The following is a 19,111-nucleotide window of genomic DNA, read 5'->3' as shown; positions in this document are numbered from 1 at the left end:
AAGTATGCTGTGCACTGAATGGCCATGAGACCCAGCTCGAAGTGCCTAGGTAGAATTCAAAATCATGTTTTGAATCATCTCCCCAAACAAATTTAAATGCATTCAATTAATGTTTTAGGTGAGCCACAAGAAAGGGAATGTTTGAGAACTTTCAAAGTGTTTGAAAGAGATAGAGGTGTTGACAAAATTAGGATCTGTATCACAGAAGATGTGAAGGGCACATGTATTGAGACACAATTAATAAGATCCTTGAATTTCTAAGTATTCTAATCCTACGTATTTTGCAAAAGCAGGTAAGGTGTTGCGTTATTTTACAGATGAGCCACTTACAAAGGGGTTAACTGAGAAGCATGCTGCAGAGAAGAATTCCTGTTTCACTGTCCTGAACTACCTCCTAATGTCTTCTTTAACCAAGCTAAGTAAACCTGAAGCAACAAACAAAGCAGTAGCTACCCCACTGTAGATAAAAGCTATTGCATTACTCAGGGACTGTATTTGTACAGTATATACTTTTGGCTTTATGAATTATTTCTTATTTTTAAAGAATAAAAGGCAACTCATAGCGATTGTGGGGAATTAAACAATGCAGATGAACATTTTTTCTTGCCTTGGTAACAAGGAGTAAAGGATTGAAACACTGGCCACTGTCTGCATCAGCAGGTATGCACAAGGCAGTCCAAAGTCTCTTGTCCCCCAAGCAACCTATTATCATCCAAACAGATACATTTGGCATTTTTGCTCACAGAAAGCAATCAGTTCCTAAAATGTATGGCTGAAGAATTCAGGAAAGAGGCATTCTGTAGAGAATTACTTCATTGTTATTCTGCAGAGGCATTAAAGGCAAGTCTGGCGGAAGCTTCCTCCAGCACCTTTCGCATAACCTCCATTGTACATTCAGGATGTCTTTATACTCCTTCATGGAAGTCAAGTGCTTTAAATAATTTTCTCTGTTGTTTCCAATCTTCCACTGCACATCTTTTTCCCCTCCTCCCTCCATCTGAGCCTTTCAAACACTTGTTACTCAAAAACTGTTAATCACTTCTCTGTACTACAAAATACTGGGTTACAAAAAAGCTCTCCTGATGCTGGTGAAGGATTTTGATTTTGGATTGTAAAGATTCTCTCTAACATTTTTTCCCCTCATCAGATTAGTTCACCGCCAGAGACATCTGCTCAATAGCGTACACATGCCTTTGGTACATCCAATTGCAAACCGCTCCAAGATTTCATTAACAAACATCCTCAGAGACTGCTGTTTGATATGCTCAGCCATGTTCCTCTATCCAGTCTAGGAAAGGATCATTAAAAAACACCCAAGCAACCGTTTTTAATAAATGCATCAAGAATGTGATCTCCCTTCGCATTCACTACCATACAACACAGTTTCTCCTCAGACCCCATGGAACAGGATACAACAGAAGTGAGTCCTTTGTACACTATTACCATTTCCTCAAGGGTTCATAACCTTTCAAAGTTCATTTCTCAGAGTCTCACCCTTCGATGATAAGCACCTGGAAAATTCTTTAGTATACAGTAGATCTTTTTTCACAAGAGGTTTTGTTTTGTTTTATAAACTCTTCCTGTAAGGAAGAGAATCACACATGCAAGAATTTGCCCCATGCTATCAATTAACACAAAGGTCTGCTCTGAATGAAATGCCACTGCAGGTATACCAGGGCCACAGCTCACTGCTTAGAAAGCACAGCTAACGTATTGCCAAATGTAGTATAAAAGCATAATTGAAAGACCAGACATCTTGGTCTCAAAAATGCTCCCAAAGGCACCAGTTACCACCACTGGAAATGCTCAGGCTAGTTTTACCATCCACCCTAAGCTACCAAACTCTGCAAGTTTATTTAAAAAACAAACAAAAAAAAAACCCCCACAAAAACCAAACAACAACCAAAAAAAAAACCAACAAAAACATTCTGCTACTTTTTTTAATACCTACCTAAAAACACTTAACAAGACTTAAATACCTCTACAAAGGATATTCATAAAACTTTGCATTACACTGAAAATTAAGACATTTCATCCTACTGATGCATCAATAAAACAGTGCAGGGCATCATTTGTCTCTTTTCATTCCATACAGAATGCCCAATGTTGGCAATCAGAACAGAACTTTTTTGGCTCCCACACTAGAAAGGGGAATGCAGCACAAGTCAACAGAGATTCTCCAGTGCAGAACTGCCAGAAGATCAGAATTAGACACAGAATTTCAGGCTTTCACTCAGTTTCCTCAGTTTGGCAGTTCAGGTCTGATTCTGACCCTAGTCAGCCTTCTGTTACGCACCGTTCCGTTACCCACTGGCCAAGATCACTTCCCTGTTCCGCTAGGGACCTGTTTAACAATATGATCATGGTGTTCATGTGCTTTTAAAATAAGGTAAGAAGATGAAATCAAAAAAGGAATGTACAAAAGGCATACTGGTAATAGCTTCCCGACAGTGATATGTTACATTCTGTTAGGAAGCAGTGAAAACCAAAACTCTTGCAGTCCTTAAGGACGAGACAAGCTACACACTGGAAAGATACCCTCCAAGGAGCAATGCTAGCCTGGCCTCAGGAGGTCCTAATAAGCTCCTCACCTGTGAGGAGGTTATGGAGAAGAGAGAGCCAGGCTCTTCACAGTGGTGCATGGTAGGAGAAGTAACTGTGATAAATTGAAACAAGTGAGGTTCAGCCTGAATATAAAAAAAAAATGAGAGAACAGTCAAACATTGAAACAGGTTACTCAAAATGACCGTGCAGTTCCCATCCTCTGTGTTTTTCAAGACTAGGCTGGCTAAAGCACTCAGCAACATGGCCTGGCACAGGCTTTGGGTATGTGGTTGGACAACAGTGCTCCCTTCCAACCTGAACTATCCTGTCATCAGCTAGGTGACTTACTAGGCCGATCTTCAGTCAAATTTACTTCGTTCCAGGACTTTAGCATTTAGGAGGATATTTGTAAATGCTTGTGCTCTCATAATAAATCCTGAAGCTGAGAAAAAGTAAAATTAATCTTTTGTTACTCCTAGACTGTAAGCTCCGAATTTATATTACCCATCTGTCCTTCTGGGGTCTTCTCTTCATATCATCCATGCTACTTAGCTTGATCCAGTTATTAGTACCCCATTAAGCTGCACTTATCACTGTGACTGGGAAGTTAAACTCACATTTTAAGCCATTGACCCTTTACTTTTAAACATGAATACAGTACATTAAGTACTTCAAAGAAATACTTTAAGCACTGTTTTTCTGACAGCACATAGTTTAGCAGCCAGCCTTCCACATATTAACTAAGGTTTTGAGTTGTGAATCTTACAGTTACGTATAAGGATTTGTCTACGCCTCAAAAACCTTTTACCTCTGTATCTGCTACTAGTTTTTCCCAGCTCAAAGTTGAACAATTAGCTACAGTTGAACAATTCTTTAGTTTTGGATGGGAAGGGGTATTTCTGATCTTATTTTCGCTGTATATCTAGCAAAAATTATTTTCAGTACTTTTTGTCCTCTAAAAGACAATCAGAGGAAAGCGGATGAGAAAGCACTCTCAGCATGGCTAAGTACACATATAATGAGCAATAAGCCCAAAGGTCAATTCAACTCTGCCTTCACATCATGGCCAAATACACTCTTAAACTGACAACGTGTAATGCAATCAACCCAGTGAAATTAATGGATTTACAGCAGAAGAAAGATAGGGGTACTGAGATAAAATTCTGTAATTTACTATGAAATCTCATCCCATAGGAGAGATTTTTAGGAGACATCAGTTCTCATTAGGTATTAAAATAGCTGACTGTATCTTCCAAAAATGAGTAGCTCTTGATTATGATCATCATAATAGCTATAAGAACCATGTTGTACAGTGATTGGTAACCAGTGCAATTAGAATAGCCTGCAGACTTTCTTATTTTTCTAGGGGACTAGCACGATATCTAGCAGGACAAAGTGAATTCAGAGTAATCTTTGTGACACCTTTGTTCCTCTTCCTGAATTTGCATCGTACATTTTCAGTTGTGCCCAAGGATCAGTGCCAAGATCTATTTAATGAATCGGGAATTGGCAGAAGGGGAGCAGATGAAGCCAAGTAAAACAAAAGGTCTCAAACCAAATATTTTGAAACGGTCAATCAGGAACCAAATAGAAGAATGCTGATAACAATCCAAGTCTTGCAAGTCTTTCTCAGGTGAACAAATTCCCCATGGAGTCACTTGGCCAAAGCTCCCTTTCATTAATTCCTATGGCACAGCTTACAAAAGTTTAAGCAGAACCAGAATTGTAAGGCATAAATATCTTTCTGAACAGTTATCTCACGCTCTCTGAAAGTTAAAGGAAAAAAAATCTAGAAATGGCAACGTTCAAATCATCAATCTTTACTGTAATTCAGCACAAGATGACTTAGTGTATCGCAACAGCGCCATTTCCTATAATAGGCAGTGCAAGAGAAGGGAGTTTGATGGCTACATGGTTCAGAGCGCTGCTCTGCCACACAGCTCACTATCGCTCGACAGTTTGCTCCCTCCTTGATGGCCAAGCCTAATCATTCAGATTTCAAAAATCTTTCCCAATGTCAAACCCACCACAACGATGAGACATTTTGTTGAAGATTTACCATTGGTATCACACCCTTCTTTCATGTTCCATACCCACAGATAATCCTAACCTTTAGTTTATCCTCCTCTCATCATACTGCCGCCTGCTTGCCTGGTTCCAGGGAGCTACTGCGATATACTGTGCAAGAAGAAATAATTGCTGTATTTCAACACAGCCTGTTTTCTTCCACCTAGCAATAGACTTGGAAGAACATTACTAAAAACATTAGTTCATAAATAATAGTCTTACCAAATTCAATTAGGGGAAAAGTCCATCCCCGTTTCAATATAACCACAAAATTCCTTTCATCAAGATACTCTCCAAAAGAGAAGAAATTTAGCTTCTATAGTAGTTTACTTTCTTTACCTTCACCTTTTATCTTTCACAAAAAATAAATCTGATTTTTTTTTCTTTTTAAATAACCAGTCACATCTTACTATCCTTAAACGCATCTGTCTCATAAATGTACATAGGCCTCCTGTGCATAACATACATATGAGGATGGCAAGTAATATTATCTCTAACTTGACCAGCCTTTGAAGTTATCAATGTTCTGCTATGCACTTATTAAAAGATGACATGCAGCTTACTGTTCTATGAACTCTTGTACCACTGAGCTTTTCTGCTGCCCACTGACTTGCGGATTGTTGCCCTACTGGGCAAGTGTATAATGTGGGCCAATGGGACACTCACATCTCTGGGCATAAAGTGAAGACCAGCTTAGGACAACTGTATTCAATAAATGTTATTAAGTTAAATTTAATTAAATCAAAAAACAGCATTCTAGAAAAACAGAGAAAAACAATGCGAGAAGATGCCACAAGGCCTAAATGGCTAGCTGGACGAACAACAAGATATTAAACTGGAGTGAGAAAACGAGGGAACCTCTTCTCATTTTTGGCTACTATGCTACCTGATGTTGAACACAGCACTGAAAGAAGTCATTCTGCCTAGGAAGATGAAGAACTTAAAAAGTAAGGGAACCTATTGGCTTAGTAAGTAAACTAACAAAGATTTTAAAAATATTTTCAAATGTGCAAATATTCTATTTAGCTTTTAGCTATTCTGAATGCTATGAAATGGTAATCCTACTTCTGAAGTAGTATCAAGCTATGAATTGCTTCTTGCTTGAAATGATGTATCAGTATAACAAAGTATTACACTTCGGTGTAATACACTTACAGTATTACAATTCCAATTGGCATCCTATCAGAAGAGTACATTATAGTGGGGGGGGGGGGGGAAGATGAGCTGTTTTTCAAAATCTACAACATTTTGTGTTGAAAAGAGACAAGGGGATAAAATAAGAGAGAGGGCAGTGGGGAATAAAATATGCCTGGAAAGAAGGGAGCCACAGACACTGGCTTATTTCTGTAGTTGTGGATGCATTCATCTTGGACTCCTGGAAGGTTATATTTGATTGCAGGCTATCTTGTGGATTTTACTCAGTGACTTTATTCACTGAAGCACAACTATTCCTCGCTTCAGGATGGTTAAAATATAATATAAAGCTACATGCAAAAGACAGATGGTGTAATAGCAGCTGTATAGATGAGTGCCGTTTGTACAACCTCTGCATAAACCTCAGGAGACCACAACTCTACCTCGTGTGTTCCCACTTGAAGGTATCATACATTATAATATGTTTAAAGTTAAATTACTGAGGCATTGAACTCAATTCATAGAAACAGAGGGAGAAGATATATGCGTGCTTGATTCAAAACCAACTGATAGCACAGACGTGAAGTTAGAGCTGGGAGACAAAAGTCTTTAACATACATGAGGTAGGAAACTTAGAAATAACTTTTGTTTTGAAGTGTCATTCTCCAAAACATTTGCAGGATATTCCAACTCAACAATTCACTACGAATGACCAAGTCAGACAGAAGAAGTAACATGGGTAGAGTCATTGGTTTGGGTCTATGCGTCAGGACTCTTCTTACATCCTTTCCAGCAGAGGTTCTTGGTTTCCCTTTGTACTAACAGCTATCATGATATATCCAGTAGGCTGAAGCTTTCTTTCACACAGTTTTCAAGTCTAATGGCCTTAAACCCCATAACAGATATTATTTGACAGCCCTTTTTGTTTATATACAAAGAGAAGATCTAAGGGAACCAATTTATCTTCAAGTTAAATAATTCAGAAACCTGATATCCATTTTTCAAAAGTCACTGAGATGTCTTAGAGGTGAATATTGTAACACTTCAGTTCCTAATTATGCAAATCATATCTAAAAATCAAGCCTGACTCCTAATTCACTTAGTCATTATTTTAAAAGATGGCCTTCAGTTCTTCATCAGCCATCCTGCATATGGATGTCATTTTGACTTGGACAACCTGTTTTCTTTATATGCATGTAAGATGACAGAGAAGTGCAGCATGGCACAGTGGCTAGGGCACTAGGGTGCGAATGAAAACTTGCATCTCTTCTTAATGTTGCTCTTTACCTGCACGTGACCTTGCAGAAAGTATTTCACTACTCTCTATTTACAATTTGACTCTTCACTTTACCAGTTGTTCCCTACCAAGCAATTATACACAGAGAGCAACTTCAGTTAAGCTTCTAAGTATTTCTGTAGTTCAGCTATTGTGCAGAGAAAATTCTGCAGCAGCCAGCTGATAATCAGTACTTTTCTCCTGGCACGTATAAAGATATTAACATCTGGTCACATATTTTTCATGTTCATTCGTCCTTTAATGAACATTTACCAATAGCCTTTCTCCTCTATCTTACCATTTAATGTTAAAATCACTTTAAAATGTCACAGGCTCAGACGGTGAAGTGGAAAAATAATTATTTGAATGCAGTTGACCACGGTATCATCTTAGTCTAAATATTAAAGGGAGGAAATGAAAGACTGTCACTGAATTTTAATGAATTCATTAGTTAATTACTGTAAAGCCCTGTGAAAGTGGTAAGAATGATTATTACTCTTATTCCCAAGAAATTTATTATTATGGCAGAGACGGACCTTCAGCCATGACTTTTCTCTAGGTTCAAAATACACAAATAGTGCAAAATGGCACATATTTTGTGCCTTCTTCGCATAATTCAAGTGTAGCCTTCCATCAGAGTGAGATATTTACATATTACCACACAACAAGTAGCTTTTTCCTTCTTTAACAGGTTAATTTACTGAATGGGGTTAGCTGTACTGTAGGGTACTGCTCAACAGGAATGAAGATGGTAAGTTAGCCAAAACATGTATTACATTTGCTGCATACTGTGCCACATTAAGCCCTAACATAAACTAATAAAACTCTCACAAAGAGTCACTGAAGCACAAGTGTCCTTTTGCCAGTTTGAATTTGGCCCACCATCCCTAATTCTGTTGAATTTAATAAAGTAAGTATGTATTTTCATTTCCTGACTGCAGATAAGGCTGACAAAGTATTCTGGAATCAGTCACTAACTTTAAGACCTAATCGTTCAGCCAGCCAGGCAAATGGAAAAGAGAAGCTTTTCTCATTAAGTAATGTCCAAGGGAAAATTTAAATCTGTATTCCAATAAAATATAACGGTATTTGTTGTTGCAGGAAACAAGCATGCAACAATACCTTGTGCATTTTAAAAGATGACTCATAGAAAGAGCTACGTATATTCTTGGAAAACTGAACATTTTTGCTGTAAATGTTTACACAGGAACCTTTGGCAAAGAAATCCTCTCACATTCAGAAACGTTTGTCACAGGATCTCTTTCTTTTCCATCTTAATCATCTGTTGCTCCAAGCTGAAGTACCAGTGACCACTCTTTTAAGTTACTGATGATTCAGATGTTGCTTACATGGACTTTTCTAAAGATGAATTAATCAAATGACTTGATTTATTTAAGTAAATTGTTCTTCTTTCCTGATTCTCCATGATATGTAGTAGGACAATGATGTGAGAAGCTCTTAAAAACAGGATTGACTGTTTAATGTACTGAGATTAGGGATTTAGTGTCTACACGTACTGGCTATGTAATGAGAATACAGTCCTTTAGTTGTTATTCACGACACTGGCATTTTTTAAGATTGTGAGAAAGGTTAAAGCAGAGGAAGACATACCTGTAACGCCGACTGCCTTAATGGCTTCCTTTGTAGGAGGAAAAGCCAGCCCTTTGCCTTGTTGTAATATTTATTTTAATTGATTCACATGAAGTGACAGTGAGTCTTGCACGATTGCTGAAATCCTGACTGTTAAAGCTGAAGACAGAAATTCCCTTGAGCTCAGCCTCTTACTTTCACCTCTGTTCTGCCAAGTCCAGTGCCTAACAAGGTAGGTAAAACTTTGTAAAGTACCAAGGTTGAATGATATAAAACTGGCAACCAAGGCTGAAACTAAGAACAATTTACAGGAAAGCCACACCTTTTCCATTATTATCATATTTTTTTTACTTGCAACATGTGGAGGAGAATCCCACACCACACTGATCTCTTCCTGCCTGCATACCACCTGCACCCAAAGGTGCCAGCAGTAGCACAAGTCTATATAGATCCAAACCACAAATGCCACTGCCACAGAAGAAATATTACATTGCAGGATGAACACTCACAGCAGAATCATCTTTTGAGATAGAACAAAACACGGAGATCACCATGAATAGAGAAACGGGCAAGGAGATGTGAAATGAGTGGCAGAAAAGGGGGAAAAAATGATGGAAGCTTAAATGGAGTAGGAGAGTACAGTTTCTTCTTTTAGGTTTAAACAAGAAAAGGGAAATACAGGAAGAAGGCCTGGCTTATGAATTAAGAAAAAAAACAAAACCAACCTTTCTCCCAAAATGACAGCCTTCTCATTCCAGAGTTGTGAACTTACATATAAAAGCAAACCTGAGAAGACTTTATTAATCATGGCCTCCTTTTCTTCTTCTTCAAAAAAAAGAAGTAAGAAGCTAAACTGTGTTTCCAGGGTAAACCAGTAATACCATGGAACTCAAAATAAATAGATAAAATCTACAAATTAACTCCAGTGCTCTCCCCACCTTCTTTTGTTTACTGCAGTCACATTCAAGGATTCGCCACGTCAGAGAATGTATTCATAACGTCCAAAATATTCTACTTGCGAGTTACTTTTGAAACTGTGTTTCTGAAACAGGTAAATCTGATATTTGAAAAAAACTTGTAAAAGAAATACCTTCTTACAGATCCCTCACAGTGGTTAACACAAGATTTTAATCAGAGACCAAAAATTAACACAAACGTTTAGTAATGGCAATATCCATTTAAATTTTTATAATATATCACGTTTAACTACGTGATAGCTACATGAAAATCTCCTTTACACCTGAAGATTGCTTTGTAATTACAAAAGTACTATTTCTGCATGTTCCAACACATTTAGCTTGCAAATTAACAGAACCAGACTGAAAATAGAATAGAGATTCAGGAAGATCTTGGGCCTACATGTAAACAGTAACTTTATGTAAAAAATATAACACATGAATACCAGGACACCTGCAAAAGCTGTGGAAGTTGGTTGAACTTGCAAGTGCTCAAAATATAGTCACTAAATATAAAAATTATTACAACAGACAAATATCAGCAAACACAAAACAAATGATCTGTGAAGAATAAAACATTAACCTTGGTGTGGTATTCATATGATCACTGGTATTAGTGCCAGGAATGATAAACGGAGGGAAACAGCAACCAATTAATTAGGTATGTGCACTTCCCCTAATTTATTCCTTTCCAGATTAATTCAGATCTTTGTTTTAGAAAAAACAAAACAAGGAAATTACCTATTTGTTTTAAGACTAAGCTTTTACAGTGATGACATGCACAACTCATATGAATGTTTAGAAAGAAAAAGAAAAAAAAAGATCTTGTTATAATTACTATTCAAGATTTATACTCTTTCCTGGAAGCATCATCACGATCAAGCCTCACATACTATAAATTCAATGCACAAATGTATACTATCAGTAACAACTATACTACTATAGTATATATACACACTATAAACAACACGAATAGGTCCAGGTTTATGCCAGTTTTTAAATATGACAAAAGGCATTAGCAAGAAACGTGACAGAAACACCGCAATCAGCAAGAACCTAAATCTCACGTCCAGAGAGTGCAAGAAAGAAATAGGCGTGAAAAAAGTGCTGCATATTTTCTGAAATCCTTTCTACACGTTCTTTATTCCTAAGAAGCACTGCATGCAAAGAGGATCATTTGTTTCTCAAGAGTACATTTGATTTTGCTGATTAAGATGAAAAACTGAGGAATAAACACCTTTCTGGGAATGGACTGTCCAGAGAAACCAATCCATCTGACTGCTCTGCCCCAAAGCACAGAAGAGGCAGTCCCTTGTCTTGTATTCTTAGTTTGATTGATATATCTGTTTTATGAAAATTCAAATTACTAACTCCTTTCCATAATATCTTTCTTGGCTTTTCTACACATTGCAGAGCACATTTTACATGTGCTATGCCTTGGGTTTAGTCCTGTAACAAGAAATTCTGTTCCTACAGCACACACATTTTCTCCTTCACAGCCTCTAAAAAAGCCTTTTCGGTTTTGTTTTAAAATTTACTCAAGTAAAAGCACAAGGAAGCTAAACCTCCAACCCACACGCACAATTGAAGCTATAGCATCCTGCACTACTGCAGTCCATTACAAGTACAAACTAAAATATTATACATTAACCTCTGTACTAAGAAGGCTAAGGGAGCTTTCAGACAGAGCCAGTCTTGATCTTACCTGTCCTGTATCCTGTGTTGTTGAGGTACACAGCAAACGTACGTATTTCATGCTGAGCCTGCCAGGATGGAGAAGAGCAGTTCTCATTGTTAGTGTAAGTGTTGTGGTTGTGGACGTACTTCCCCGTCAGAATAGAGGAGCGAGACGGGCAGCACATGGGTGTTGTCACGAAGGCATTGATGAAATGAGCACCTCCATGTTCCATGATCCGCCTTGTTTTATTCATCACTTGCATAGACCCTAGAAAAAGAAAAGCATTTCAGAAACATTCTCTTGTCTCAGCCACAAGAGCTAACTAAGAGCTCGTGTGTTACATCAGAGACCAGAAAGAACCACTTGTAGTAACGGCACCGTAATCGCACAGGGAATCCAAATCCAAAGAGATTATTTTCTCCCCACCTGCGAAGTTCTCCCATTGTTTCAAAAAGGACCAAATACTGAAGTCGTAACTTAAGATTGAACTCAAACTTGTTGACATAAATCATAATGCTTTTTGAATTTCTTTCCAAGCTCAAGATTTCCCACTGTATCCAAGAGCATCTGTGCAGCCTTTCTGGAGCCACTAGTACTGTTCCAGTAGCTGAAGGCGAGAAGCAGCATGAATTAGGCTGAGACAACACAGCCTGAGGGTGAAATTAACTTTGTGCAGCAACCCTGACCAAAGTTTGCATATTCCTTAAGCATTATTTAATCCTTGGTTTCTGAAGACACCTGATGCACTGCTTTTTGTGCCAACCTTCTGCTTTTGCAGAAGAACCCTTTTGGCTGAGGGTGTAATCACAGAACTGTTGAGGCTGGAAGACAGCTGCAGATTATTTAGTTTAAACCTGCTGTTCAAGCAGGGTCTACTAGACTTGTTCTCTTGATATAAAGTTATTTCCCCTGATATGTGATATTAGCTGGTACTGGTCTCTGGAAGAAGCAATGACAGAGCAAAACCCTCATCAGAATTTCCATCACTAGCCCACTGAGTTCCTTCTAGCCACCTGACCTATTTTGATAATAGTGTCACCTAAAACTCTAAGTTTTCTTAGGTTTGATTCTGCAGAATCAGATTCTAGATGACCACTTGGGACAAGTAACAATCATCATCTAAAAACAAAGAGCAAGTTTAACTGGCAGAGACTTGGATGAATTGGGGTAATGGGAGTCAAAGTCCTTTTGTCAGCTGTTAGTAAAAGCCACACTGCTGCCAAATGGCTGTTCTGTTTCCTTTTTAAGGCAAGGCTTTGGGCAAAGAATGCATCTTTACCACAGACATACACATAGTTAAATCTTGATCTGTATCAGAATTCTTCTTATGCACAGATTTATGAAGGATCAGAAGAAAAAAGGCTTTCAGTGTTCCTTATCTATCAGTGTCTGGCAGTTAAAACTGCATCAGCATACTTGATCTAGGAAGAATTTCCATTTTCCAAAGAACTTATAATGACACCTGTCACAGTGTGACCTTGCAAAAGAGAGCAAACCTTTCCAACACCAACCCTCCGTTCTTTTTATGAGCAGAGAAAGCCAACAGACAACATGGAGATGAAGGTATGGGCTTATGCTGGAGTAGCGTTGGGGCTAACTTACCCAAGGTTGAGTTGGATTAATAGTTCAGCTTTAATCAATGCATCCTGCAACCATCTGGCACAAATTGTATGTTGTTTCTGTCAATAATGTGTTTAGGTTTCTTCTAAGCTCTTTAGGCAGGGCTTTCATTATGAAATTGCAACAATAAGTTGATTTGATACAGGGCACATTGATATAACCAGGAGTCAAAACCTAGAGGGAAAAGGGTCATAAGCCACATATGGAATCTGACTCTCTGGCACCATGAAGGAAAGTTAATTGCTACAGCAGGTCATTTCATCTTGCAATTGCCATGGCATTAGTTTTCTTAAGATCATTTTGCTGAAATGAATATTATAAAGAAATAAATGAAACCTGTATCAGAGTACATCCCTGTCAAATCACTTTGGTACAAGAACCAAGGCAGGTTATTTCGTTCTCCCTTTCGAACTTGTTGAACTTCATATATCAAAAGGAAGTTTCTAAACAAAATGATTTTTTTTGTTTGTTTCCAACACTGTGGGATAAGAAAACACGTGTTTTGGGAGCAACCTCCCTTTCTTCAAAAGTGCTAACACCGTTGATGATTTTAACAGTCAATTCGTTATGTGAGCCTGAGAACTGCGGATGTTTCCTCTGTCATCTTATGAGCTAGCCCCAAAATAACTAGTCAGACCAAAATAATGTTTTGTCATTCCAATATTAAAATACAATTTAACAACCCCTTTAAACGACAGAGGCATCTGGGCATAAATAACAGTACATGTTAAGACTCCCCTTGGGGACAGTAACCTTCTTTAATAAAACTGTTGTAATGACAAGGACCTATATATCAACAGTCTTTAATACAAAAACATATGATCTAATCTGCTTCCGCAGCTTGAGAACTAATACAGAGTGACAGATCAGCGGAAGGTAAAAATCTAACATACTCTTCCGTGCAATCTTAAATAGGCCAGCTTTAAATATTTCAGACAGCATTAAACCAGCCAACCAAAAAACTTATTTTCTTCAGCCTGCCTCCAATACAAACACAGAATCGTGAAAAAAAAAAAAAGAAGTACAAATTGATCTTTCTGTAGCAGAAGAGTAGATGTGTATTAATCAGCAGCTGGAACCTCACCAAATCATATTTTGCATTGGAAAATCTTTTGGGGTTTCATTAGCTGATGTACCATGAGAAGTCATGCTTTGAAGTGTCAATATTTTATTCAGAAAATGGTCTGTTACCTGTCTAAAATCACTGATGATAAACAAAAATGATTCAGAGCTAAATGTGAAGTGTCTATGCTATTTTCAAAAACCAAAAGATCTATGGAAGTACTGTGCAAATATGCATTTAATCAATTTGATGCACTCAAGCTGCTCACTTAACAAAGCAAAGCAAAATAGAGGTGGAAATTCCACTTGAAATTCATGTGGTGTCCAAAACTTTGCTTAGTGCCTTTTCACAGTTCGCTTTAAAGATAAGGCTTTGACTAATTTTGACTAGTATTAATGGAGAAAACTAAGTAAAACTCCATGCATTTTTAATGAGGTCTTGACACTGAGGAGAAGCTCACACACATGAGGCAGTTAAAACGTATACAAAGGTCCATGTTTCTGAACCTACAGGTTATTTTCTTCAGTATGATTTCTGGATTCCAGGATGGATTCTAATTCACACAGAAATATTCCTATTTGAACGTACAAAAATGTTTTAAAGACAAAATGCATGGGTTGTTATACACACATTCATCATGATTTTTAAAATGTACAATACTGCATACTGTTTTTCATATATTCTCTATTAGCTAGAGACACATTCAATTAGATCATCTGTATTATCAATGTGAAGCAGCTTATCTTGCTCACATTTTGCAATAGGTATGATACTGAACATAACTTCACTTTTTAATACATTAGAAGACATTCTATGCTATAGTACTGGAGAACTGAGTTCATTTACTAATGCTATAAAGAAAAGATTATCTAATACAGCGAAACGTTTAACCATATTCAGTTCTCCAAATGTATGTTATATTGGAAAAAGAATTATGTAAAACCTTTACTAGCATATAACAACCTGTACAACTATGAGGATGCTTTATTACCTGCTCAATAAGACTGCAATAAAAGCTAGCTAAAAAAAGTCCTTAATTAATTTAACAGTTGTTCATGAAATATTATTGACTTTCCCATTAGTATTTTGTTGTCAGAAGTCATAATTTACATGAGTTTTAGGGAGGTCCACTTGTTTAAGAGCTGGTGTTAAGTCCCAAATGACTTAGTCAACTCTGAAGCCCAATTTGAGAAGTATCATCTATAAGCAGGTAAGTTCACTGGAACCCAGAACGTACTGTCCCCTAAAGCCCTCTATTTGCGTTCTATTTGAACCCCATTAGACACCCTTTTCACATCTTCATTTCCTTTCTTTGCTCATCTTCAATTCTGACAAAGCTCTACGACACTAATCCCCGTGTATGATAACTAAGAAACATTGCTGTTGTGACACTTCAGTGTTTTCACACATTGGAACGTGTAGTAACATATGAATCACCTCTCACTCAGATTTAACGAGGCTGAAATGTTTTCTAAATAATCAGATTTTTCTCCAACTACAAGATAATGAACTAAGCTGATTTCTTAAAGCACAGCGATATGGGAGGCACACCTAATGGAACTGAAGACGCCGAGGCCATCACACAGCAGACATCAGCATTAGACTAACATGGAATTACATGGCTCTAATGGGGGAGAAAGTCTTTGGTTCCAATTAATTCTTTCTCCTCATCAGTATATTCCTCTTCTTTATATTCAGGTTGTCAGCACAACTCTTTTGATTAAAAAGACAGTCAACTGAGTGTGCATGTTTCCGTAGTTCTTGGTGTTCTCATTTGTCGTCTTCCATCCGTATCCATTACAATTTATGCTTGTTCTTCTTTGACCTGGAGATTCTGTATCCTTTTCATCAGTCCCTTACCAGTCTTTTCCTTTTATTCAATACAAAACTAGTGTTTGGTTTCCTAAGTAAAACTCGTGATTAGAAGCAGTGAAAATAAAAAGAATAAAACAAGTTGAACTCGTTTGCTGAGAGGACAACATCTCCTTCTGGCAAACTCCACCTACTCCTGTTACATTGTTAAATCTATCTTAAATGAAGAAAGGCTGTTGAGATTTAGTTGTCTTCCCTTTTGCCTCAAAAGTTGCCACAATAGAAAAACAAAAGCTCCAACACCCATCAGTTACAGAACATTCCTAGAAGCAGTTGCAATCTTTGTTATGCACAGCTTTCTATGCTACACTTTCATAGCTTCCAAGTTTTCCTTAGCTTTTATTGGTGATTCACATCTTGTTTTCATCTTTCTTAAATGCATTAACCACAATCCCCACAAATGGCAATTTTGATTAACTTGGACAGCTCACCAGACAATAGACAAGAATAAAAATTAATTCAAACAAATATTGGGTCTCGCCAAGCCATTAGTGGCAAATGACAAATATCAAATCTCAGCTTCATCAGATGGATTTTCCTTAGTTAGATCCTAATTTGTGTAGACACATGCCCATTATGCTTGAAATTGGAAAGCATCAGATTATCAGAGAAGAGAAATATACTGCCCAAAGGACTTAGACAATTGCATCAGAAACAAGTAGACTAGCATAAAATAGAAGATGATAAATTTTTTAGGACCACCTTCTGAGCCTGCAAGATAATGTACTTAGGTTCTTTTGGATATACATTATTAAAACTCCTTTATTTGTGATTAGAATAACCATTCTCCGAAAGAAAAAAGAGGTGACAACCAAAAAGAAAAATCTTTTGATCCCACTCATTTCAATTAAATTTTTATTTGGTGAGGTTACTGCTATAGCAGGCTTTTCAGCCACCTTTGAGAAATATATGACATCTACAATATCACAGACATGCAGAAATACTAATAAAAAGGAAGCATCTATAAGAATATTGCCATGTTGCTGTAATTAACTTCTCAGCTAGAGAAGTGTAGAAGTAATATAAGTCAATTAACTTTACTATTGTGTTCCATTTCTTCTTTCAGGTCTGTTTTCCAATTTTTCCCATCCATACTAGAAATTTGGCATAGTAGCTCGTCAAACAAACCTGCCAGACCACACATATAGCAGCTCTCATCTTTCAGACGATCCAGGCTTTATACTGACTTAAAAGCATATTTTTAATGCAAAATTCCTAATATAAACTGGTTTGTGTTAATCAGTTCTAACTACAGACAACATTTGTAAATATAAGCTTGTTCAGGAAATAGAACAAAACCCAATCTCTGTCAGTTAATTCATTATTCCAAATCATTAGGCAAAGTGTGTTTAATCTTCATCTCCTTTCTTCAACAATTAACATAGCATTGAATAACACCATAGAACCTTCTCATACTAAGTGATTTTGGTCAGTAATTAACTACACATCTAAATGGACAATACTGAGAGTAGTATGAATATGTTAGGTAAGATTTAAGTAATTAAAATTAAAATTGTCTATGTAATGAATGTCTGCAATTACACAAGAAATTTGGGTAATTACATAGTGCAATAATCAGTTATGAATTTAAACCTACTGCTTAAGCACGTTGCTTCCCAGGTTATACTTGCCATTGCCAGAAGCACAGTTTAGACATACAGATGAAGACAGATAGGCAGGAATCTCATATTTCCACAGAAACAGGAAGTTTGACATTTTAAATGTAGACTACTTTTTGCTGTCTTTCAATTGCATGCAGCTGGAAACCTGCATAAAGGTAGGTTTTTGCTACTTGTTCTATTATATTTTTTGCAATGAAAAAAAAGATAATTATTTTTAAAATAATCATCTAGCTTCAATGAAAAGAATTGCCATACTCATTAACTAAAATTCTCTTTATGTTGGGCTCTTACCAAGTTCTACATCCTGATCATCAGTAAGAACGAGGATGATGTTTGGGCGGATGTTTCTACGGTCTCTTTGAAATCTTCCCTTCAGACGCTGATTTAACAGGAAAGCTGAACTTCCATCCAACAGTGATAAAACAGTCATCATGAATAATCCAAGGACAAGACTATGCTGTGCCATATTGTTCTGATTTAGTGTTCTCTCTGAACAAGGTAGGTTAATGGCTTCTACTTCTTTTTTGTTTGCAGGTCTCCTGTAAGGGAGAAGGAAACTTATACTTTTCTCTCTATACCGCCTCCCCAAAGGAACAGCAAGGTTCTCTCCAAAGAAGTAAAAGGTTATTTGCCTAAAATAATCTAACTCCTAAGAAAATAAATAAATAAAACAAAGGAACTAAATATTTTTCTAGTGCCAACTAGAAACAGAAACTTGAAAAATTCACAGTTCATAAGCTATTACCTACATACACAAGGAAGTTTTCACTCTACGCTCAAATTTGGCAGCAAGTTCAAGGATTTAGCAGGGCACCAACTCTTAACTCTTGCTTTGACACATAAAAAGCAATCTTCTTTAAGGTTCTGGGATGCTTTGAGATGACATTTTTGTTTACTATATCAAAAATGCAGATGTTGAAGAGGTAAACACATCTATCCACATTTTTAAACAGGACTGTGGTAAAATTTACTGAGTTAACAATGCATTTGCAAACTCACAAAGGATCCTCAGATATAATACTATATACTGTTTATACTGTATATACTGATATACACTGTTTTATCTTATAGATTTCATTAGTGCGCAGAACTGCCCAGATCTTGAAACTATTGTGTGACACCGTTTGAAGTCTACTACAGCTTTGATGATAATATGATATCCTTTCAACATTTCTGTTGGTTTCCAAGATTCTTATTTTAAGTATTGAGTATATTTGAAGATCTACTGCTGCAAATGCTTGGGAACAGATGCACTGAAATGTTTTGCACTGCCTGACTTCCCTCCATCATAAATACAATGCCCCAAAATTGACTTGTTTGCAGAACAGAGCGTGACTAAAGGGTACTGCTCCTTTTGGTGAGCCAGAAACAAAGCAACTGCTAGCCATTCCTACAAGCAGACTCCTGAAAATGATTAAGTATGCTGAAACATTTTTGAAATTATAATTCTGCTCAGTGGTCTTTTGGCGTAGAGGGATTTTCTCTCACTTTCTGAAGTCAAAACACCAATATGAGGCTGTACAAAAAATACCAAATACTAATTATTTCATCAGACCCAGTGATCAATGAGTCAGTTTTTGATGGCTTCCCTACTTGCTGCTTGCCATTTCCTGGACCAGTGCCAATGATCTCTTCTAATGCAGTGAAAAAAAATCAATTAAAAATGACACAAGGGAGACTATCTGCTCT

General features: G+C 37.1%; 1 protein-coding gene across 8 annotated transcripts in view; it reads right to left on the bottom strand.

The window, feature by feature from the left end:
- Positions 1-19,111, bottom strand: part of SULF2 (sulfatase 2) — a 159,253-nt gene that overhangs the window by 45,298 nt on the left and 94,844 nt on the right. For all 8 annotated transcript variants that reach the window (XM_048072465.2, XM_048072469.2, XM_048072467.2 and 5 more), the window contains 2 exons: positions 17,714-17,961; positions 11,273-11,512 (listed from right to left, as the gene is read on the bottom strand). In XM_048072465.2, coding sequence (XP_047928422.2) covers positions 11,273-11,512; positions 17,714-17,888 — 415 coding nt within the window. In that variant the 5' untranslated portion in view covers positions 17,889-17,961. The remainder of the gene's footprint in view (positions 1-11,272; positions 11,513-17,713; positions 17,962-19,111) is intronic.

This window comes from Anser cygnoides, chromosome 16, assembly GCF_040182565.1.
Source record: "Anser cygnoides isolate HZ-2024a breed goose chromosome 16, Taihu_goose_T2T_genome, whole genome shotgun sequence".
Taxonomy (NCBI): Eukaryota; Metazoa; Chordata; class Aves; order Anseriformes; family Anatidae; genus Anser; species Anser cygnoides.
This window is presented reverse-complemented; position numbering and strand designations above follow the sequence as displayed.